Genomic DNA, 24,025 nt, shown 5'->3' with positions numbered 1-24,025 from the left:
AATGATTCTGTGAGTCCGGAAACAGAAGACGAAAGAATTCAAATCAAGGAAACAAATTTTCCCTAATAAGAATTTTAAAGAAGTTGTAGAATAAATAATAATAATTAAATGGATTTTTTAGAAACAAGGTTGAATATAAAAAAAATTTTCTTATCTTATTCAATGATTTTATCTAATTCTTATGCTTCATAAAAAAAATTTAGGAGAATTATGAGATTTGTGATTCAGAGAATTTTGCGAAATAATTTTATGAGATTCAAATAATTCATTTTTCAGTAGGTAATTTCATTGAACAATCTGGTTTATAATTATAATATTTCGCAGGAAAATTAACAAGATTCATTATTTTGCATGATTTTGCGATTCAAGAATTATTTTGCTAGATTCTATAGCATATTTGGCTCAAATTCCTTTTAAAACATTCTTTTCTCATGAAATAAAATTAAATGATTTGGAATTCCAATAATATTCCTTTGAGCTTTTCCTTTGTATATAGCTCACAGACAAAATTTTCAAGAGCTTTTGCTTTTTTAACTCTAGGTACTGAGTGAGGATTTTAATGTCATTATTTAATTCAAGAAATTTTCATAAATAGCTCATAATCTTAAAGTTATAAAGTCTCTGCGTGATAATAATAAGAATATTTTTTTTCCATTTCTTTTTTCTGAGTGTAAAATTAAGAATTTATGTACTTGATTGGTGCGCCTCTGAATTCCATAAATCTCCTCGACAGTCTCGTCAAATTGACACAATATTCCGGCGATAATTACTGTAATTTTGCCTCGTAAAATAAACGTTATATATATGCAAAAATGATGTGTGGTAGTTTGGAGCGAAATTCTAATTAAATTTTTGTGCAAATTTGTGCGTGCTTTTTCGTGAAATTGTGCCCCAATCCATACTCATAAAAAATCAATTGCCAGCCTGTCAATTGGGTGAATTAACCTCCCACTTTGAGCGACACTTTTTCATTCAACATTAATTCAAAACCGATTGTTTTCCAATTGCTCGTGCACAAACAATTTTCTATTTATGCAGCTTTATATACATAGAAGTCATGTGGTCTGAGGAGCTTTTTTTTCTCTCTGTTAATTCACAAACCATTCACACCGGGCTCTTGTAGCACACAGCTTCGGCGTGAAATAACTCAATTGGTCACCCGTCCCATGTTTAACAATTCCACAGACAAATTTAAATCCACCAACAGCAATCACTTCTTTGCATCTTGTTAAAATCTCTCACTCCCTATCTATCTCTCAATAGCTATAAGCAAAAATTCCCATATATACTTCTAGCTAAGAGCCAAGGTAAGCACTTCAATTTATTGTAAAATAATGAATTAAAATATTTGCCTCATTTAAACTAACTTGCACACACGCGTGTGTATTCTAGCGCAACAAGAGAGTCCGCGTGCAAATTAAGAGTCAATATTTGAATATTATGGCTTCGGTGCTAAATTCAAATTGCCCTGTGGTACTGGCGGATGGAAAAAAAATTGTCTACTAAAGAACTTATTTCTGTGATTATGTTCAATTTCAGCGATAAAGATCGCAACAAAGTTTGAACCAGAGAGTCACATTTATATCGCTCATTCGCACCATTTGCATGTAAAGTTTATTTGCAAAATATGTTAATTCTCCCCATGCAATGTCCGCCTTTTTGAAAGTCCATATTCGTGGCACTTTGACGAGCTCAATGATAGCGCGGAGGCTAAAAAGGAGTTTGGTTTAGAAAGAAAAAAAATGGCCTCACAAAATCGTTTGAAAATTCGCATGAATTGGAATTTCCTTTTAGATATAAGATAAAATTGAATTCTCGAAAGTTTTGTTTATTATTTAACATATATGGAGCAATGATTCTTTGGAAGGGGGTAATAAACTGTTTTAATTATATATTTTGTATTGTCAGACATAAAAAAAAATCGAATTAGAATATTAAGAATAATTATAAATGATTCTGATATATTTTTTGTATCAATTTCTTTTGAGATTCTATTGAATAAAATAAAAATTAAATTATTCCGTTCTTTTCGTGACAAATATTCGCTAATTGATGCCCCTCAGTTGAACTCGATTTCATTGATTGTAAGAACAAAGTAAAAATTTAAGAAATATTGAAAGCTAAAATTAAGTCTTTAATGTCTGGAAATAAATAACATGTATGCGCACGAAATCAAAAAATCAAAAATATGTAATTTTCTTATCAATTACTTTTCTCCGTTTTCAACTGCTCTCCAGCAGCGGCTGACATTCCAAATTCCCGTGCATTAACCTTCAAAAACATCCATAATTATTACTCAATCGACCATAATGCTTGTATTTATTTTTAATTGAATTTAAACTGCCGTAATTATCAGATTTAAGCAAATTTAAATTATCCAAAAAAGCTTTTTTCTTGCAAGACACGACGAAAAGTGAAAACCAGCTGTATAAAAAACTACAATACACTGCTAAAAAAAACCAATTCGCCTTTAGTACAAATTTAATTTAATTAAAAAGAAATATTGGGTAAATAAAATAAATGTTTCTGATTAATTTGTTCGTGCTTTTTGTCTGTTTTCTAATTTATATGGAGCAGTGTATTGTATACACAAATTGTTAACATACATAATTGGATTAAATGATTACCGCATGAATCAATTTTGATGAAAGAATAAGAACCGCAAATTATCAATTACCTGGCTTTTTTTTTATTAAAAATCGCGTTTAAACATTTCTTTTATGAGGTTCACTGGGTTGTGAAAAAAAAAGCAAACCCGATGCTCTTAATTATTTATTGCGTAAAGAATGTTTTTTTTGGTGCTCAGTGAGAAAACAGCGGAGGAGGTTGGACATGAAGACAGCAGAATGAAAAGAAAAAAATAAAAGTGCGGATCATTTAAAGTGGGTCAACGTGGAGACACCCGAAATGTGCAATAATTGGGACGGAATGGAGCTATAAAAATAAAATCCCGCAATAAGATCTTGCGATCTTTAGCAGCGTCGAAGCGCATTAATTTTTATGTGTGCAGAAAAATGAAAAATTTCGCGCCCTTTTTCCCACGCAAATTCCTAATAAAAGAAATAACGAGCAAGAGAGATCACGAATGGCAAGGTGTTAAAGTTCTTGTAAACCGTAGCGAATTGATTTTGTCACGTGCTGATTCGATAGATATTTATTAATAGATTTGTACATAAGAACTTTTTGCATGTACTTTGAGCTTTTCATACTAAAGCCACATTAGTGTAGCAAACATAAAGTGTCTGTATGGGCCAGAACAGTTGAGCTAAATAGAGATTGTCTCATTAATTTTAATAAAATTCCCAATAAAAATTTGCAAACTTTGAAATTGCATTTAGTTTACAAAAAAACAACAGAAAAAGAAGCTTTGAATGTTGTCGCAAGTGTGCGCAAAGTTTTATGATTAATAATCACGCATGTGGTGTGCAATGTTAAATGGCAATTTGTCAATATTGATCATTGTCAAAACATGTAAATGCTTTTTAAATGAAGTAAATAAATAAAATCCTTTTAATACTTTTATGAAAAAAAAAGTTATCCGTGCGCACTGGAACAATTTATCAAAGTTGTCCGCAAAAGTAAAATCTCTGCTGGCAAAATGCACCTCATTAATCACAAAAGCATATATAAGAAAACCCCCCTAAAACGAGCTTCTAAATCTTGCTCTCAAAAGCTCACTCAGACTCTCATTCATTCCCTCCAACTTCTTGATCGACACAAAGTGTTCCATTTTCCTTTTAATATTTAAAAGTAAAACAAAAAAAATACAAATTCACATGAAAAGATCATTCCTTGCATAGTTTTTAGTCGCGCAATGTTGTCAATACCAAGTTGAAACAATTAGAAAAAGCATCCATTTAATGAGATTTATATACGTGAAGCATTACAGCTGCATTTCCGCTATGTTGCTCTACGCAATGTCTCAGCATTGACCAAGCAACGGGCAAAAATGTGTGAATTTCATCCACCTCATGTGGCTACAGATCATTTTAATTGGTCCGCACTCTGCGTAGAGCGTGGAAAATTGAATTTTATTGATACGCGCTTGCATCACATGCAAATACACTCCAATTCCATTCCACCATCTCTCTCTGCCCAGATCATTTTCACGTCAGAGGGGACCGGAGAGGAAATGAGGCAGGAATAGTGGTGAATTCAGTGCATGTTCACAGTCGCACAATTGAGTGTTCGACAACCACGTTAAATGCAATAGTGTTTGATGGAATTAACCACAAGATTATATAGATGAAATAGAGCTATATATAGTACAATGTAGGTAGGTATCTAGTTTATAAATATTGTGTATATAGCGAAAAGCTCTACCGAGTTTCTCATGGCATATTTTATTAAAATTTTAATTAATTTTTGAATTTATTTAATTTGTTTTATTCAAGGGGTCTTTATCTGTTGAATATTTTGATTGTTTGGCGAATAATCCGAAAATTGACGAATAATCCTAATTATTCCGAAGATCTAAATATTTTCATTTTAGGCTTGAATTTAGTACTTTTAGCTGTGATTCTTTCGTTTTTCAGTTTGAAATGACTATGTTTTCGGATAGAATTAAATACTTCTTCGGGTTGAATTAACTATTTCTTCAGCTTGAATTTACTATTTTTTCAGCTAGAATTTAGTACTTATTTATGCTTAAATTTATTGATTTATTAGTCAGAATTTAGTACTTTTTTAGGCTCTTCACAGTCTCTATCATTTAAGAACCAAACGCAGGAGGGCAATAACTATTGCGTTCATGGTGCAGTTGCTTGCGTTCAATCAAAGGGAAGTTTACCAAAGGGAAGTTTCAAATACAAAAAATAAGAATTTTCAATTTTTCCCTTAAAGTTCAGACATAATTTTGACTGAAATCAGTTTTTTGCATTTTCTGGCTCTCCTGTTGATTTTAGAGCAAATCTGAATGGATTTTTGGGTCATCCCGTACCCGCAGGTTCGTCGATGAGCCTGATCGATATGTACCAAAGGGAAGTTTCAAATACAAAAAATAAGAATTTTCAATTTTTCCCTTAAAGTTCAGACATAATTTTGACTGAAATCAGTTTTTTGCATTTTCTGGCTCTCCTGTTGATTTTAGAGCAAATCTGAATGGATTTTTGGGTCATCCCGTACCCGCAGGTTCGACGATGAGCCTGATCGATATGTACCAAAGAGAAATTTCAAAGACAAAAAATAAGAATTTTCAATTTTTCCCTTAAAGTTCAGACAAAATTTTGACTGAAATCAGTTTCTTGCATTTTCTGGCTCTCCTGTTGATTTTAGAGCAAATCCAGGGGGGCAATAACTATTGCGTTCATGGTGCAGTTGCTTGCGTTCACTTGCGTTTCGCCATACATTTCCTGCGTTCACACTTGCGCTCACTTGCGATCTTGCGTTCACTCCATATAAAGATCGCAAATCTTGCGTTCATGGTTCACCTTAGGCCATAGTTATTGCCCCCCTGACCAAACGTAAAGAAGTGTTTATTTGCTGAACTTCGTTTTGGGTTGAATTTAGTACAGTTTAGGCTTCAATGAATAACTTTTTAAAGCTTTTTGTTTTCAATCTAAACCTCTTTAGTACTAGAACCTATTCAAAATTTTAAGATTGAATTTAGTACTTTTCAATCTTGAATTAAGAAGGTTTTCAAAGTTTTTATTTTTCAAGAACTGAAGACTGAAAAACTTTTTTCGGCTTGAATTTAGTAATTTTTCGGCATGAAGTTAGTACTTTGATAACTTTTCTCTTTAATCTGTGTCTTTTATGACCTTGAAAAAATGATGTTTATCTGCCGATTATTTTGATTCCTTTTTGCGAATCCTTCGAATATTTTCGATGATCCGAATATTTTCTTTCACATAAACACCCCTTGGTTTTATTTAAATTTATCTTACTCTGGCTTCTCTTCACTTTTAAATGAATCTCTCGCCTTTTAAATTCATCTTCAATCCTTGATCTTGATCAACAAGGAAGATCCTCGAGATTAGCGTCTAAATCTCCATATATACAAACTATTTTATAATCATAACCAAATTCAATTTACCAATTTATAAAAAAAAAATGAATTTTCTTTCTCTTTGAACTTTTGAACTAGAAAAAGGTGTGATCATTTCACTCTCATTGGCTATACGATCACTTTGTGTGGACAAAAACTCGATCTTCTTGATCATTTTTCATTCCATCTGCGTTTTGCATGAATGTTGTTTTATGTGCGTATCTCAATAACAAACGGAAATGAAATGGGCACCTTTCTTTGCGCGAGGAGAGGCCCCAAAGACGAGTTTGATCTCATCATCTTAATCTTGTGTTGTTGATCTTGTCCATTGCATAATGCCCCACAGAGAGATTGCTCCAATATGATGGCTCTCTGGAGGCTTTTTTTTTGTGTTTGTCTGAATGACCATCTTCTTTGGCACTATCACAAACTCTATGTATGTAGGTACCGAGGGGGACTTTCACTGTGGCCGTTTTTTTACTTAACTTCCAAACTATATACGTAACATTGATGCATTTACAACGGGAAGAGAGAGAGAAGGGGAGATTTGAGTGATGACGATGGGATTCTTCGGACATTGTCTGTTTGTTTAATTTGTGAACTCATTCACAATGAGACTGCGGTCAATGGGACGCGCGGTGTGATTTTGTGGGTTTTAGAGGGTGGTACGAGGATCATTTCGTACGAAGAAAGTGATCTTTTGTTGCAATGTTCCATTCTCCTCGCGTCCGCGATCATCAATTTTGCAAAAGGAGAACGCGTCTTGTTTCCTCATTGCGGATCTCCCTCATGGGAATATTGAGAAATTCAATATAATAAAATCTCCCAAAGTGACGATCACTTTCAAACAAACCACCAGAGAGTGAAATGAAGAGAGATCGCTTGCAATCATGGTGCGATCATCGGTTTGAAGGAATTTTTTTTTGCAAAAAAAAATGTCTTCCCACATAAAATCAAGGCAAAAAGTAATTTAATTCGCACGAATGCCTGTGCGGAAATTCTTATGCAATACCCCAAAGCACGAAGAAGGAATTCTTTGAGGGCTTTTTTGCAAGAGCTTTTCTGCAAGACATATTTTGTTATGTAGACCACCTTGCTTCCATCATGTCAATCTCCGCATGCGGTATCAGTACTTGCGCGCGCGTAGACTTTGATGCAATTGACTGAACATTGTCAAGCAAACAGATCAAAGAATCTCATTATTGCACCAACATATTGCATTCATTTCTTTATACCTGCAATCTGTCTCCACCACTAAATGGAAATTCTTTACTTACACACAAACTTCGCGCCCATTTACTGCACGGACATTTTGCAATTCTTTTGCCAGTAGTGTTTTCTGTATACAGAGAGGAGAGAAAAATGGAGCAAATGTGTTGGAAAATATTTTACCGGAGCATTTATCGCGCGAGCTTTTGTACTTATTGGATTTTTTGCTTCGTCATTTAATTCCTGGGGTCGATGTTAGAAGATTAAAGGTTGATTAAATGGAGTTTGTTGGAGTTTATTTGCTAATTTTCTACTTTACAAAATTATAAAGCAATTTAAAATGTTTATTGTTACAAAGAAAAAAAAAAGAACTAACAATTGCACGTGGAATTTATTGCAATAAATTTGATATAAATGCTGTATCAGTTAATTTGTTGTTAGGTAGGTACTTTCAAATCAACTGAATTGGCTATTTTATTGGGGAATTTTTAGTTTGTTTTACTTCCATTTCGGAGCAACAATGTAGTTTTCTTGGTAAAAGATTAATCTTTTGGTCAGGAAAAGGGTATAAATAATCAAAAGATCGTTTCATTGTGATCAGGAGAACATTTTCAAAGCTCTAAATTTTCTTGAAATGAAACCCTATAAACTGATCATTGATCAACCTTATCTTAATCTTAAAAACATAAAAAGCAATAAAATATTAAAGTGACAAACTCTCTGTTAAAACATAAAAAAAATCCCATCTTCACGATGGGCAGTTGAGTGAAGTAAAAGTTGCCAACATGCAGATTATGAATTTATAAGCTCCCATAATTGTAATATTGTGCTAAAATAAATATGGTGGGATGTTTACTTTTACTTTTGCAAATAAACACGGATTTTTTTCGACTGTGTGTTTTATGATGATCATAAAAATTCGTTCAGCAAACTCTTACCGCGCGCTCTGAAGTCTTCGTTTTTTCTTCTTCTCCTCAAAAAGCAATATGTATCGTATAAACGTAGCGCGCAATGAGAGAGCAACGTGTGGATGATCTTGAGGTTGCAATCACCCGCAAGATCAACCTCCGAAGAGATCATTGAGGATCACTCAAATAGCTTTGGCGCTTAGAGGAATTTCAAGTCATGCGACGCTAAAAAAGCTCATAATGTGAGATGATCTCGAAGCACGACGCGATCGTAGGAATTTCCCTTTCCATTTTTCTCACTCACGTGACGGTGAAGACACCGCTGAATGTGTGATCATCTCTCACAGAGAGACCTCATTGCACAGCATAAATTACATAAATTCACATATTGCGAGTACACGGCGTGATTAAATCAAGAAGAGATCTCGTTTTTTTTTTTTGTTGATCTGTGTGAAATACTTTTCGCCATGTGATCTCTGCAGGTAACGCGCTCTTCATCTTTTTGATATGACTTTCATATAAAATCATTTGATTGCTTGTGCTGAATTTTTTTTTACTTTTTTTTAATCTTCTCCCAAAAAAAAAACTTTATTAATTTCATCACAATCATACCGTCAATTGGGACTATTTTGATGGGTACGAGTGTTGATTTTTGCTTAGAATGAAGATTTCGGAATATTTTATGTTAAAAATGTTTTTTTTTTAAATTAAAATATTGAAAAGTCAAAAGCTTCCGTGTCGAATGAAAACTTATTTTTAATTATTTTGAATACAAAGTGGAGGCGCCTGGTAGAATTCGTTTTTTTTCATTATTTAATTTTATATATTTTAATCTAAATAATGGAGCTTTTAGGATAACTTTTAATAAGCAACAATGCCTCTTAATAAATAATTCTAAAAACATTATTTTTCATTGAAATTTGAGATAAAATTTCTTTCTTAAAGGGAAAAAATCTTCTAATCTCTGCTTGAAGAATTAAAATTGTAAATTCATCAAACTTTCAAAGTTTGATCAAATAAAATTCAAAGCAAGATCGCGAGAGCTTTTGACCAAGCCTGCCTATCTTGGGCTTACTCCAGAGAATTTTTTAGATCTAAAATCATTTTCAAGGGGTGTTTATCTGAAGGAAATTACATATTCGAAATAGTTGTTAATATTCGGATGATTTTCCAATGAAATAAAAATATTGGTTTTTAGCATCAAAAGATTGAGGAGCAAAAGCCTGAAAAAAATATTTAATTCAAGCATTAAAGACTAAATTTAAGCTGAGTAGTAAATTCAACTCGAAATATGGTAAATTCAAGCCTAAAAAAGATTAAATTGAAGCATAAAAATATTTTATTGAGCAACAAAATCTTTAAAAATGTTTAATTTAAACCTCGAAGACAAAACATTGTAAATTCAAGCCAATAATTCAATGCGAAACGTGCTAAATTCATACCTAGTATTATTTGGTTTTCAGCCCTAAAAGGGCAGAGTCTTCAATCTCAAAAAGCTTAAAAAATGTTTAATTAAAGCTTAAAAAGGACTTAAAAATTAAAGCCTAAAAAGTAATAAATTGAAGTTGAAATGGGCAAAGTTTTTTTTTCGATTTTTATTTGGTTTCGTATTATTTGGCTTTTATCAAGGAAAGTTAAAGGTGAATTAAAATGTTCAGATCTTCGTTAATATTCGAATGATTCGCCATATTAACCAAAATATTCGTCAGATAAATACCGATAAATACCCCTTGATCATTTTCAGGTATAGATATTAAGTTTTTCTTCAATTTCTAAAAAGTTTTCAATTAAATCTTTTTGAGAAATTCTAAAAGTTCTTCTTTTCTAATTTTTTTCTTGATTTATTTTCTTAGTAAACGATACAAAAACTTAGCTCTCGTAACCCTCTAAGCAGTAAAATTGCCCCAAATGACAGTCTGTACAACATTTTTAAATTCATCTTGCATTCCACAATGTTTGCGGATCATTTGGAATTATATGGCGAGCATAAATGTTTATTTGTAGGTATGCTTATAGAAAGAGAGTCACTCACATAGAGGGAGAGCCCCGCATATCTTAATTATAAATTTACCATTTATGGTGATTCCACAGATGAAGGCAGACTTTTTAGACGACTCTGGGCTGGGAGTTATACGTGTTGCTCTCAAAAAGTGTCAAAATGTCCAATTGATTTCATCCGCGCACAAATTTTCGATCAAAAAAAGCATCTGCGAGAATGGTCATAAATTCTTCTCATGAGTGGCGCACACACGATCGTGCCAGTAATAAACGGAAAGTTAATATACATAATTTATAATAAAATTTAATGCAATATTGTGATGTCTCTCTTGTCTTTGGGTGCCACACCATCTTTTGCGAGACATATGGTTGATGGAAATGAGTTCTTGTGGTGTTTCCATCGAATGACCATTAGGCTGAAGTAGTTCAATCAAAACACCACAAAACGTGACAGGTACAGTGATCTTTCCAACGCCATAAATCACTCCTTAGACCACGGCGCGACACATGATATTTATTTTTGCGAAGATTCGCAAAAGGGGTTGGTTTGGCAGCGGCCACATAGTTTAGAGAGGTAGATAGGTAGATATTGCAACAAGTGGAGCATTGCGAAACATCCATCAGCAAAATGCGCGAAAGACTTTTCACTCAATCCCAGAGTGTGGGGACAAATGCTGCGGGAGATTGACCAGCAGCAGGAGAGACACTCTTGCATATGGAATTACCCACTAAATCACTACAATTTGGCGTATGTGAGGCAATTAGTTGGAATTGTACGTTAATTGCTAACCAATAATTGTGTGCGCTTATTGCAAATTTCCTGTGATTTGGCACCGATCGCACGCAGACATGATTAAATTTAGATCACAAGAAAAATCTTCAGAGCATGTTGAGCGCGATAATCTCTGCGAGGTGATCTCTCCACACCTCTTCATTGAGCACAAAATTCACATCTATTTGCCATGTGGTGCCAAGCAGAAGAGGGACAAATACCCGCAGTGTGGTGTTTGCTCTCAAATTGCCAACAACTATTCCTCTGTAACCACACGCGTGATATTGTGGACATTTAATGCAACTTGAGAACTTATAATTGTGATTAGATAATTGATGCATATGCATTGGCCCCCGAGAGAATATTGTGCCACCTCACAGAAGTTTCGTTTTTTTATGCAAATAGTAAAATTATATATTTTTATGTTGGATATAGAGAGTCAAGTAAAACGAGTAGAACATAAAGCATAATTATGTAGATAATTTCTGGGAGAATTTGCAAAAAAGAATGGCAAAAAGATTGTTTGAACTTTCTCCTTTGATCAATTCAGTGTATTAGAGTGAATTAATCTAAAGGAAGCTTTCCTTCTTTTCCTCCTTTCGTATCAAAGATCAAAATGAGAGAAAATACCTGCAAATTTCAGGTGTAAGGTCAATTTTATCAATACATAAAATCATTCACGATCTAATTTACAGAAGCTTTCTCAATGATGATCAATACGGGAAATTGCAGTGAAAATTGCTGATTTTGAAGAGATATTAGAGAATTGACTTTTAATTTAAGATCTTCAAGAAAATTCAGGATTTATAAAGTGTTAAAAGTCAAAAGCTTTGTACTATTTTGTTGGAAATTAAATTAAATTAGATTTAATTAATCCTAATCTCAATTAAAAATGTTTTCTTGAGCTCAGGAAAAGCTTTCTTTTTTTTCTATAAATTAATTTCTTTTCACCGAACATTAAAAGCTCGGACTTAAGAGATCCTAATTCTCTTAAAATATCCCCTTTTTAATTCCTTTTCAGGAGACAAATTATTAATTTCATTTCAATTAAATTAACTTTTCTAATTAAGTAAATTCATCGACCATGAAAATTCTTGTTTGTCATCCAAACAAGCGCCATCCACTTAAAGCTTTCGCAACATTTTGTCTAAAAATACATATATATTTCCCCATTAAATGGCTCTTAAACACCTTCTCAATCCGCTCTGTGGGTAATTTAATATAATAAAAATAAATAAATAAAACCAAGATGGGACATATTTGTGCATTTTTCGCACTAATGAGTCGCTCAATTTCATAAAAAGACCTGCCTCCATTTGGTCAAAGCTTCTGCATGAATACCTCCGAGCGCACGCAGAGAGCTTTTAGAATTGAGTCTAAAAATTGGCGGGAATTTAATTAGTTTCTTCATCATTATTGGTTTGTTAAAGACTCTCAACACACAACCAATTAGTTGTGGCGACTTGTTGTGCGATCGCAGTCTTTTTGCCTCGCCAATCTGCTGTTATTGCTCAATTGTAAAATGAGAAAAATTGCATTGAAATTGATAAAGGAATTGCACCTGTTTTGCAGCAAAAATTGACTGTGTGTGGGTGGTGAAAAGATCAAGTTTGAGAGGAAAAACAATCAACTTTTACTCTCTTTGAGTCCAGAGAGAAATTGGAAATAATGAAAGGCATTTCAATTGATATTGAAAATCACTCTGAAATTGCGATCAAAGTTCATGGGTTTTGCTTTTTAAATATAATTTTAATTATTACAACAAACTATTGGCAAAAAGATTGGCAAAAAAGGGAAGGAAAATGTAAGAAAGGCTTTATCATTCGCAAACAATTGAACTTATTTTTTGCCGAGAGAAAATTGCAAGAGAGATTTCACGGCACGTGGCGTCAAAAGGAATGTCTTTGATACAAAAAAAAAACAAACAAACTGAAAAAATTGCGCAAGATCATCGTGAATTTATTTTTGAATACAATTTCCATCTTTGATAGCATCTCTCTTGCTTTTTTTTCGCCACAATCACGAGAAGATTCATTCATGAATAATTTTTGTCAACAATTTTATTTCCGTTTTTCTCCTTCCACACAGACACATAAGTTTTTGCCTCATTTTCAAGTTCGTTGATCGTTGATCGTTTGATCGTAATTTATGTTAAAACTTCCTTTTGAAAGATTTTTCAAGAGATTTTCCAAATGAATTTCTGGGAATATTTTTCATTTATTTTTATGTGAATTTCCTAATTTTTCTTTAGAATTTCATAGTATTTCACCAAATTTTCTTATTCTTTCAATTAAAAGAAAAGAAATTCAGATTCAACCATTTCTGTTGCACAAAGTTTCAAATTGCAAGAAAAGAAGGAAACCTTTTCTGGTGCACTATGAACGAATTGCATTTTGCAGTCTATGAGCACGCGGGGCGAGACATGTTTCGCGATAGAAGCAAAGCAAGATCTCCCCGCGAACATTTCTAAATGCCTCACATCTCTGTGGCACACGTTCTTGCAATTGTTTATGCAAATTAGATCATTTATCTCTCGCGGTGAACACACATAAAATTATATAATCTAATGAAATCAAATTACGCTTTGACTTTGTTAATTTAAAGTGCTACAAGTTGGCTGAAAAGAGATGTGGGTTGAAAAACTGTAGCAGAAAGAACGAATATTGCTTGTGAATCAATAAAATGTCCCTCGTGAGATTGATCTTCCGTTCTCTGATGGTGATCTTTGGTGATCTCTTCAATGTATCCATTGATCGATCATCGACAGTCTTTTCTTTAAATTTCTTTTAGTGTTTTTTTGGTGATCTTTCGGTGATCTTTTAATGCGTTCTCTTCCTTCAAAAAGCTTTTCTTCCTCAACAAGAGCCGCTGCTCATGTTGAAGCCAGAAGAATGTTGCCTTGGCTACTTTTTCCCTTTCTTGTTTACTTTCCCGCGCACATTTCAGGTGAAAGACGTACATTATTGCAATTTCACGTGGTTCACCGCCAATTTGCACTGGATCAATTGAAATTCAAACTTTTTGGAATGTGTGGAGAGTTGAGTACGATACTTGAGTACTTTTATGTACATCAATGGGAAGAAAAGTTGTTTGAGATAGTTTATTTTTAAACAAATTTTATTAATTAAACGAGGTAAATTGTCGCTTCGCTCCAATTTTCCTCGCCCCGCTTCGCGGGGGGTTTTGCGCTTCGCGCAAATTTTAGAGAGAAAAAATTGTGATGATTTATAAGTATGATTGGGCACACTCATCAATCACAAAAGAAAAATTTGCAAAGCGAAGAAATCATTTTCATACAACATTTCAGGCGCGAAATTCAAAAATTAGCAAAAAATACATGACTTTTATATGGGGGCTACCTGAAGGGGGGCTTCGGGGGGAAAATGGATACGGCTACTCGAAACCGCCTGTTATAAGGAGCCTCTGTACCAAATTTCATCGCGATCGGTCAAACGGTGTAGATTTGTATAGCCGAACACGACGGAAGATTACCAACAAACAGACCTTTCTTTATTATATAGAAGATAAACAAAAAAAAGTCCCCAAAAATCTTTTTTTTTAATAATACATTCTACCTACTTATCAACCCCTTTTTTTCTGATCAAATTAGAGCTTGAAATATTGTTGCTGCAATAAGGAGAATTCTTATCTGCAATTTTATGCCAAAGAAGTATTTGAAATATTTAGTTTGAATTTTTATCCAATCTACCAGTGGGTGTGTCCTCACCTTAATTGCTTCATTTAGCGTCAGAATTGAATTTTCTTATTAGGAAAATCTATATATTGGTTGTGAAAAAGAAATTCGCACAGCAGCATTAAATAGAAGAAAAAAAAAATCTCTTAATTAATAATAAAGTTGTTTGTGGTGAATTTCACGCACAACAATATTTTAATCTTGTGAAAAATAGTCCAATTATTTGTGTTGCAATAGAGGCACCTTTTTTATTGGTCAGTTAGCTCTATGAATGATTCATGAAATGCTAAAAAGCAAATAAAATAATTTATCTCTTGCGCGGGAGAAGGTGATATTTTTCTTTGCAAAAATTCATTAAATGGCTTGTTTTGAGAAAGGATCGTGTTCGATGATCGCGCACCCGGCCGTAGATTGAAATAGATTGGAGTTTTATAAAATTGAAAAGGTGCGTCTCTTTCTCTCTGTGAATCACCCAAAGTACAAATATTGCCATTTGCAGGGGGAAGAGAAAAAGAATTTAAAAAAAAAATCGTTCAAATTGCCATGATTGAGTGGACTGAAGATCGCGATCGCGCGATCGTATGAAAAAGCTTCCAAAGAAGGAGCTCCAGCAACACCTCTCTTGTATTTTTCAAATTGGCTTTTTGCAATGTAGCTGCTTAATTACTTATATTTGGTGATCGCACAAAGGTGGGACTATCCCAAAAAATGATCGTCTTCCGCATGAAGAAGATGAAGAAAAAACATAGAATTTGTATGTTTTTGCCTCTTCGGCCATACCAATTTTATTGCCTCAATTTGCTATTTTCTTTCACTTCCATTTCACTCTCGGACTTCTTTTTAATTACAATTCTATCAGTAAGATCGCGCGGAGGTGAAAATCGAAAGTGGTGGCCGTGCGATCGAGAATACGATCGCAAGTGGGATTGCGATCGTTGTTGTCTCCATTGGCGCAATTATAGATTTTATCATTCGCTCTTAGCCAAAGTACATTGTTGCACTGACAAATGCCACGAGATCACGCAATTTTAGCACCTCAACTAATTAGCCACGCGCAAGAAGCTGTAAATTGAATGAACTTTTTGCATAGAATTTCGTGACATGATCGCCCATTAGAACGGAACTAAAAGTGTGGATAGATCATTAAATTGACAACACTTCTCTCTGCAAATTCATCGCACATTTTCCAGCAATCATTGTACGTACAATGAGCTTTATTAATCCACCTGCTGATCTCTTATAATTCCTTTAAAGATTTATTAAAAGACTTTTTTTATGTAATAATAATGCCTACGCGATCTCTCGTAGAAGGTGAACAACAAGTTGCAGGTTAATTTATCGCTCGCACTTCACTTCTTTGCTTTTTTCGGTGTTTTTATATGTAGCAAAAATGCGTGCATTTTACGGAGATCAAAACCATCTGGCAATGAGGAATTTGTCACACATGTAATGCGGGAAAAATGCATCAACGCTGAATTAACAATTAACTAAACGGAAAATATGTTTTCTATGTAGGCACATACATGATGTTTTGAGCTTAATCACATTTTTCTTCTTTTGCTTCTTTCCTTTTAAGATTTATTAAAGTTCTTTTCTTCTTAAAATAAAAGCTCTGCACTTTACTCGTCTAAGAAAGTTTTCACGATCATTTTAATGACTCAAAAGATCAATTCCTTCCTGCAAGAACTTTGCAAGACTTCTTCCTAATTTTCCTTCGCTTCTAAATATTTTTCATTCATAAAAATTACTTTTATTTTATTCCCTATAGGGGAGACCGGGGTAAAAATAGTCATTTTCGAATTTTCAAATGCCAATTTCTCCGAAGTTATTAATCGGAAAAATCGGAAAAAATTCTGGTGGAAAGCCCTACCAACCTATAATTTTTGACAGTAATTTGGAGGTTATCCGATCAGTACTTTAGGAGTTAAAAATGAAAATAGATTTTTGGCCCATTTCCCAAACTTTTGCGTATTGAGAAAAACGCGTTTTCCGAACATTTCCTTCAGCAGTTTTCCCATCTGATAATTTTTCTCACTATCTGGATTAGTGCAGAAAACATTGCCAAGGTGTATTCTTCAATAACTTTTAATGATTTTTCTCAACAATTTTTTGAATCAAAACATACCCCTTGGGGTAGATCTAGTCATCCCATGTAAATCATATGGGAGATCGAAATTTTTGGCATATTTTCTATCCATTTGTTGCAAAATGGAGTGTTTGAGAAAATCGCAAAATTCTCTGTTTTAGTGCGTATAAAAGTGAAATTCCTTGTCGCGAATCAAAAGGTGAGAAGTTTAGCTATCAACTACTATCAATCTCTCAGGTGGAAAATCATTGGAAATGCCGGAAAATTCGATCGACTTTATTTAGCCAACTGGTGACTATATTTACCCGCCGCGTCTAAAAAAAGTCAGAAGCGGAAGGGTTTAGGAAAAGCTCGAAAACTCATATTTCCCGTGGAGATAGAGAAAAGTGGTCTGAGACAAAGTTGTAGGCCAGGAAATTTCCTATAAGAATGACCTATCGAGGAAATTTTCTTGCCCTTGGGGAATCCTGCAGATAAGGATTTATGCAAATTGACTATTTTTACCCCGGTCTCCCCTATAGTTGAAAGCTCGCTCTTTAACGCACGCGTTCTCCCACGGTATGAATACCTACCGATATTGATATTAAATTAATTAAATTTAAAAGAGTTTGTAACAACGTCAATCTCCGTGTCAGTATTTCATTTCGACGTTTGACCCATATCTGATAAAAAAAAAGAAAACTTTGCAGCTTTTGCTGGAAAAGAGAGCTTTGCGTGTGATATACCCACCTCGCGACGCACTTTGCTCGCAAATTATGCGTAAATTTCCAGTTGATTTAAATACCTTTCGTCGAGTCCTCTCAAAAAGCTCTTAATTGGATTGCGCGCATAAAGCTGAGTTTATTTTTTAATTGAAGTTTCGCCGATAAAATGCAAATTCTTGACTTTAGATATTTATTATCATTTTTTTAATTATCATGTTTGCAATTTTCATAATATATATATATCTCTTACTATATATAATATGCTTCTATTATCATTCATTAAATCAAATTATTTTAATTAAAATTCATTATTTTCTCTCTCTTATTCTTTTTACTTAAAATATTTTGTCTCACAAATATAATTATTTTTTATCTTAAATGAATAAAAATCTTTATCACATCAAATAAAAGTTGAAAGGAAAAAAAAACACAAATTGCAGGCATAATAAATTTCACATATATCGATGACAAAATTAATGGGGAAGAAAGGAAAATTCCCATAAATTCGAAAATGCATTTTTCAGTCAAATTAAAAGAGAAGCAGCATGAAAAAAAATCGATAAAAATATTGGAATTTATAGAATATTGCCACGATAAAATGAGCCTCAATAAAAAGTCAAAACATTATGAAGAAAAAATAAGGCTAAGAAGACAAGAATGGGGAAGTCGTTGAAGGTGTCATAATTTTATCCATCTCTTGGATGTTTTTTTTTTTTCATCTTTTCGGTGCGCGCGAGAGCAGCTAAAGAAGGCCAATTAATGCCATATAAATACCATTTTGCAATCATCTCAAGAGAAGAGGAATATTATACAATAATAAGAAATACTTTGATTGTTCAATGAGAGAAGGGACTTAGAGAAGAAGAAAGAAGGGCTTTCAGTTCACTTTCAATAAAAGTACTTCTTCTTCCAACAACAGTCTGTGCCATAAGAGAGATGAAGAATCAAATAAAATGGAATCTTTTGTAATAAAAAAATCAGAATTTATTGTTATTTAATCAAATTATTTTAAGGAAATCTGTAAGTTTCGTAAGATTCTCATAATTTACGAAACTATTCTGTGATTCAAGTTTGCGAAACAGACTCAAGAGGCACGAAAAATGCAGATTCTACGATAAAATCATCTGAATATTTTCGAGCAGTTCTTGTTTGGAAACCTAATTTTTAATGTTTCGTTCTCCAAAAAGTCAAGGAAAAAATAAGAATTTCCCCTTTTCTATTCAAAGGGTCATGATTGACAAATGATTTGCCCCTTGGTTTTAGCAAAGAATTTCTTCTTATCTTTTTTTTCAACTTTTTCATGCTATTTTTTTTTTATAATAGAATTTAGATTAACGACTGTGGATAATGTTGAACTTCAATTTATTCGGCATTGCAGTCGAGAGGAAAATAAAAATGCGACTTTTTATGCTTCAGCAACGTTTCGCCAACCATCTTGGCTTCATCAGGCTCTATTGTACAAAATGATTTGGAAAATACAATAAGTTTTTTGTTTTTGCGGGAAAATACAATTCAAATTTTTTGGGAAATAACAAAGGTTTTTTTTTGAACTTACGCAGAGCAAATGCGTCACATCTTCGTCAAAAGAAGCAGCAGGAATAGAATTCCCACATCAGAACAAGAACACATTGCAAAGAATTTACACAAAACTTTCATGCAAAAAACTTTTGTACAAAAAAGGAGCCACTCTGTGTTATCACGAAGCTGGTGTCCAAATCACTGAAGAAGAGGAAAAAAGCGCAGAATGCACAGAGCGATTGATGCCCCTTGATTGTGTGTGTGATGCTCCGAAGTACTTCTTTGCAATGTGTTCTTGTTCTGATGTGGGAATTCTATTCCTGCTGCTTCTTTTGACGAAGATGTGACGCATTTGCTCTGCGTAAGTTCAAAAAAACCTTTGTTATTTCCCAAAAAATTTGAATTGTATTTTCCCGCAAAAACAAAAAACTTATTGTATTTTCCAAATCATTTTGTACAATAGAGCCTGATGAAGCCAAGATGGTTGGCGAAACGTTGCTGAAGCATAAAAAGTCGCATTTTTATTTTCCTCTCGACTGCAATGCCGAATAAATTGAAGTTCAATATTTTTATAATATTTATTAAAATATTTTTATAGAATATCTGTTAAAAAAAAGGAAATAATTTATACTTTGAATTTCATCAAGAATTTCTCAATTTCTTTTAACTTAAAAATTTAATTCTTTTACTAAATTTGTTTGCCGGCTTTCTTATGTTCCAGACTGTGTCAGAAAAAAATCATAAAATGAACTATTTCTTTAAATATTAAATGATTGCAAAACTCGCCAAAAGCTGAAAATTTATTAATAGTTTTTCACGCCCTTGTTAAACAGACTGTAGGTCTCAGTGGAGAAATATTGCGGGGATTGTCAAGCCACACAAACAAACATAAATCTTACCTCTTATCCTTTCATCAATGAAAATAAAAGGATTTACTAACTAAATAAAAGAAAAAGAAAATCTCCAACTTGGGTAGTTTACAATTTGTAATCTTATCTTAAACTTAGAATTTCGATCTAAATACATTTCTTTTTTATTATCTCTTATGTAAATAATTAAATCTTAATTTTAAGCTTAAATTTAGTACTACCTACTTAGATAGAATTTATAGTATTTTGTAAATGTTGTTTGTCACTTGCTACTTTCACGCGAAATTTTGATATTTATTTTTTCCTTAATAAAGACAAAATGGGAAAAGGCACAAAAGAGGTTTTCTTTTAGGTCGATGAAGACTCTCTTTTTTTTGCGGGAAGAGCTTTCTTATCTTCTTCCCAATGAGATCAGAACTATGCAGGATTAGTTTTCTCCTTTTCCTCTCAAATTGACACGAGAAGGTGGAAAAGAAGAGAAGATCCAACACATTTTTTGTGGGAGGGAGAAGAAGAAAAGAAGCAAAACTTCAAACTTTTGCAAAAGCTTCTTCATCGAATTTTTTTAACCCTTCTGTGCCATTTTTACTAGCAAAATTTTTTTTTTGGGGAAAATCTTATAGTACAAATAACACTCTTGCTACTTTCACTACCACAAAGAGAGACATTATATATGTATATAGTTTTAGGTATTTCTTAAAAGGGACAAGCATTTTCTTTAAATATTTTTTTTATATATATAAGATGAATAAAATCGCCCGTCGCGACCCTTTTTTGTGCCCAAAAAATTTTTCTTTTCTCAGAAAAAAAATTATTTAAAAGTTTTATAGATTCTTACCCCCTTTTCCTCTATGTTAGTCATCGCAAATTCCTCTTTGAGAGAGAATTTCTCTCTCTTTTTTTTTATCCCACAACTTGACAATCTCCGTCGACATTGATAAAGCTACCAAGGCGAGAAATTCTCTTTGTTGCATCTCCATCACCATTTGCGGGGGCTTTTTGACGTCGCACAACGCCATCCGTGTCGGAAATATTCTTTATTGCACTACTCGATGGACTCTTCATCACCCCAATGCGGGATGTTTGGGCCTTCCCCGTACTGTTGCGGATTCCAGCTGAAATCTGCGTAAAACGCTCAATTGTGCTCGATGGGGAGCTTTCGAATGTTGAGCTTCGCACCAATTTTAACTTTGATGGGATGCTGCTTGATGTGACCTGTGTGGGGGCACTCTCACGTGCCGCTTGTGCTTTCGGAGAGACTTTTGGTGTCTTCTTCTGGTCATCATCTGCAAAGGAAAGATTTAATGGAAAATTTATATTTTATGACGAAATTATGGAAATTAACTAGAAGGTTTCTTTTAAAGTTTTCAAATTTAAAAAAAAAACGCGAAAAGAAATAAAATAAAAACCTAAAAAAAATACTGAGAAAAAAAGGAATCTATTCATTTTTATTCTCATTAAAAAAAAAGAACAGAAAAAATATCTATTAACTAAATATCTAAGAAATATATAGATTGACTAACATTTAGGAAAAACTAATCAATTTTTTTTTAATTTCCACTGAAATCAACTAGAAAATATTTAAAAATCGATCTATAAGACGCAAGAAAACACCTCATTTATTTTTCATTGCGTGTGAAGCATATGCATCAGTGCTTTAACTGTTTAAATTGTGTTATTTTCAATATGAAAATTGGTTGGGGAAACTGGGGTAATTCGGTGAATTTTTGGAAGATAATTTTTCCTGAGTTCCATGGAAATATTTGAGATTTCCTATGACGACTATCTTATAGGAAATTTTCCGGGCTACAACTTTGTCTCAGACGATTTTTCTCTATCTCAATGAGAAAATGCTTTTTCAGGCCATTTTCCAAACCCTTCCAAATTTGCTTGTTCCAAAAATCCTGGGGTAAAATGGTTAATTGCGTTTTTTGTTCGCTAATCTTAATTTAATGAAATTATTTTAGCAAGGCACTATAATATCTATTGAGAATAAGAGATTTGTGTACCAATTAAAACTTTTTTTTATTAAAAAAATACAAAAAATTAAAAAAACGTTAAATTTAAGAAATTGCTTTTTTTTATTTTTTTAGTTTATAAAAATTAGTAATAGTAAGTGATTAAACATCCCAAATTGTATATAATAGTTATACTAATTAAGGGAAATTATTTTTTCAAAAATTTAAAAAGTTATTTTAAAAAAACACCAAATTCACCATTTTGCCCCAAGCGGTACTTTTTACTATCAGTGTTTTATGGGAAAACTCGAAAATTTTTTCGGAAAATTCAGATTAGATTCGTGTTTAGCAATAGTTACTCTGTCTAAAAATGCATTTGGATCAAAAATATTGCAGAGAATTTCGCCAAAACTGAATTTGTAGTTGAGTGGTCAGAGTAACTTTGAGGTTCGAAAAATTTTTTTTTTTTCAAATAAAAGCCAAAATATTGGATCAATTATTATAAAACTTTCTAGGCTTAGGCAGGGGTAGGAAGTGCAACTACTGACAAAATTAGACAGATTAGCTCTCACTGCTTCTTGAGTTATTCATTTTTATTTATTTTTTTTTCAAATTCACCATTTTACCCCAGTTACCCCTATATTTTCTACACTCAAAATAATTAAATAAAACACATTTAAAACATTATAAAAAAAACGTCTATTAAACAATATTAATAAACTAGTTTGAAAAAAATTATAATGAAGCTTTGACGCATATGTTGCATTCAAAAGTAAATATCAGAGTTTTCTCAACTGATTATGAAAAGTTTTTTTTACTTAGGTTTTCCATTAGTATTTTAACACCAAAAAAGGATTTCTTCGTCTGAAAAAAATTCTTTCAATGAAACTGAACAAAAATGAATAGTCTCCTTTCAAATAATAAGAACAACAATGATTTTTAAACTTGCTGAAATTTTCTTTCTAATTCTACACATTTAATTAATTCAATAAATTTCCCACGATATGAAAATTCCGTTAAAATGCTCAAATTCTCTGTGCTACATTTTGCAATTTTGTTGGCTATACCTATAGTAATTAAGATATATCTCCCTGAGCTTTTTTGCAAATCAATCAACCTTCTTACCAAATATATAAAATTCAATAAAATCAATACTAAAATCGCGAAATATTAATAAATTACCAAACAAGTCTCGCTCTCTTGTGATTTCAGCAAAAACTTCCATATTGATGGAGATCACAAAATTCAAAAGGAAAATTGTGTTTGACAGTCAAAGAGTTTGTCTATTAAATCATTTTTTCCTCATTGAGTCTTTTAGTTTTTGCAATTAAAACGTTGCAATGCATCAAAATTTTCTTGTAACGTTTACCACAATGTTGCAGGAACATTTATCATTCAAATTTTTGCTCAAAACTCTGTGTGATGGAGGGATCCAGAGCAGAGATATCTCCACGAAATTACGTGCAAAGCAACAAACCATAAATATCACTTATTTATGTGACAAGTTCATAAATTAGGTAATGAAATGCACACACACGCATTGATACGATTTTGCGAAAAACTATAAACTCCGCATGGAGAAGAAAAAGGTAAATAAACTTGATTTTGAATTACTCTCGCCGGAGATTTCTTTTTTTTTTTTTGTTTACTTTAATCTCTTTAGCTTTATTTTCTTTTAAAGCCACAATTATGTCCCATTTATTTGGAGCTTTTAAAAGCGCTGTCATCAATAAAATTGCAGAATTTAACAGCACCGTGTGTGGTGCAAAAGGCTTTTATTTTAGTCTTATAATATTGACAAGTTATGCAGAGTTTGAGTGAGTTACAAAGCATGTCAGCCAGAGAGAATGAGTCGATGTGAGATGATTAAATCATAATCCGCGGCGATACAATAAAATCAACATCAGAGATGGATCCTTGGGGCTATTTGCAAATTGAAGATTTATGCTGTGTGATCGGCATTAAAGACAGTCTTTAAAAGTAATCAGACCTTTCATGCTAAATAACAACGCTACTGATTTATTATTTTTTTCATCTTTATGCTATTAAATGATGAGGGGGGGGGCGATTTATTAGTTAGTTAGCATTTAATTTGAATTTATTCCAAACTAATCTTTTTTTTTATTCTTCCGGCGATGAAAAATTAAATTCTTTTATTCTTTCATCATTATTTCTGCATTATATGATGGGAAAATCATAATCAGCTTGAGGGGCTAAAAACTTTTAATTTATTAGTAAAATTTTAGGGATTTCTTAGGCCATTGAGCTGAGCTTTAAATTATTTATTTATTTATTTAGTTGAGCTAAAAAGAATACGAAATTA

General features: G+C 32.8%; 3 protein-coding genes across 3 annotated transcripts in view; 1 reads left to right on the top strand and 2 right to left on the bottom strand.

Annotated features, from left to right (window-relative positions):
• LOC129787983 (protein Peter pan) overlaps positions 1 to 24,025 on the bottom strand; it is a 1,185,971-nt gene that overhangs the window by 452,396 nt on the left and 709,550 nt on the right. The window lies entirely within an intron of this gene.
• The window catches only part of LOC129787980 (L-dopachrome tautomerase yellow-f2-like), a 1,067,766-nt gene that overhangs the window by 334,191 nt on the left and 709,550 nt on the right, over positions 1 to 24,025 (top strand). The window lies entirely within an intron of this gene.
• The window catches only part of LOC129787934 (uncharacterized), a 33,931-nt gene continuing 29,749 nt past the window's right edge, over positions 19,844 to 24,025 (bottom strand). The window contains exon 8 of the mRNA XM_055823790.1: positions 19,844 to 21,030. Coding sequence (XP_055679765.1) covers positions 20,648 to 21,030 — 383 coding nt within the window. The 3' untranslated portion in view covers positions 19,844 to 20,647. The remainder of the gene's footprint in view (positions 21,031 to 24,025) is intronic.

The sequence above is a fragment of the Lutzomyia longipalpis genome, chromosome 1, assembly GCF_024334085.1.
Source record: "Lutzomyia longipalpis isolate SR_M1_2022 chromosome 1, ASM2433408v1".
NCBI classification, from domain to species: Eukaryota; Metazoa; Arthropoda; class Insecta; order Diptera; family Psychodidae; genus Lutzomyia; species Lutzomyia longipalpis.
The sequence above is the reverse complement of the archived record's forward strand: the minus strand, read 5'-3'. Positions and strand labels throughout refer to the sequence as shown.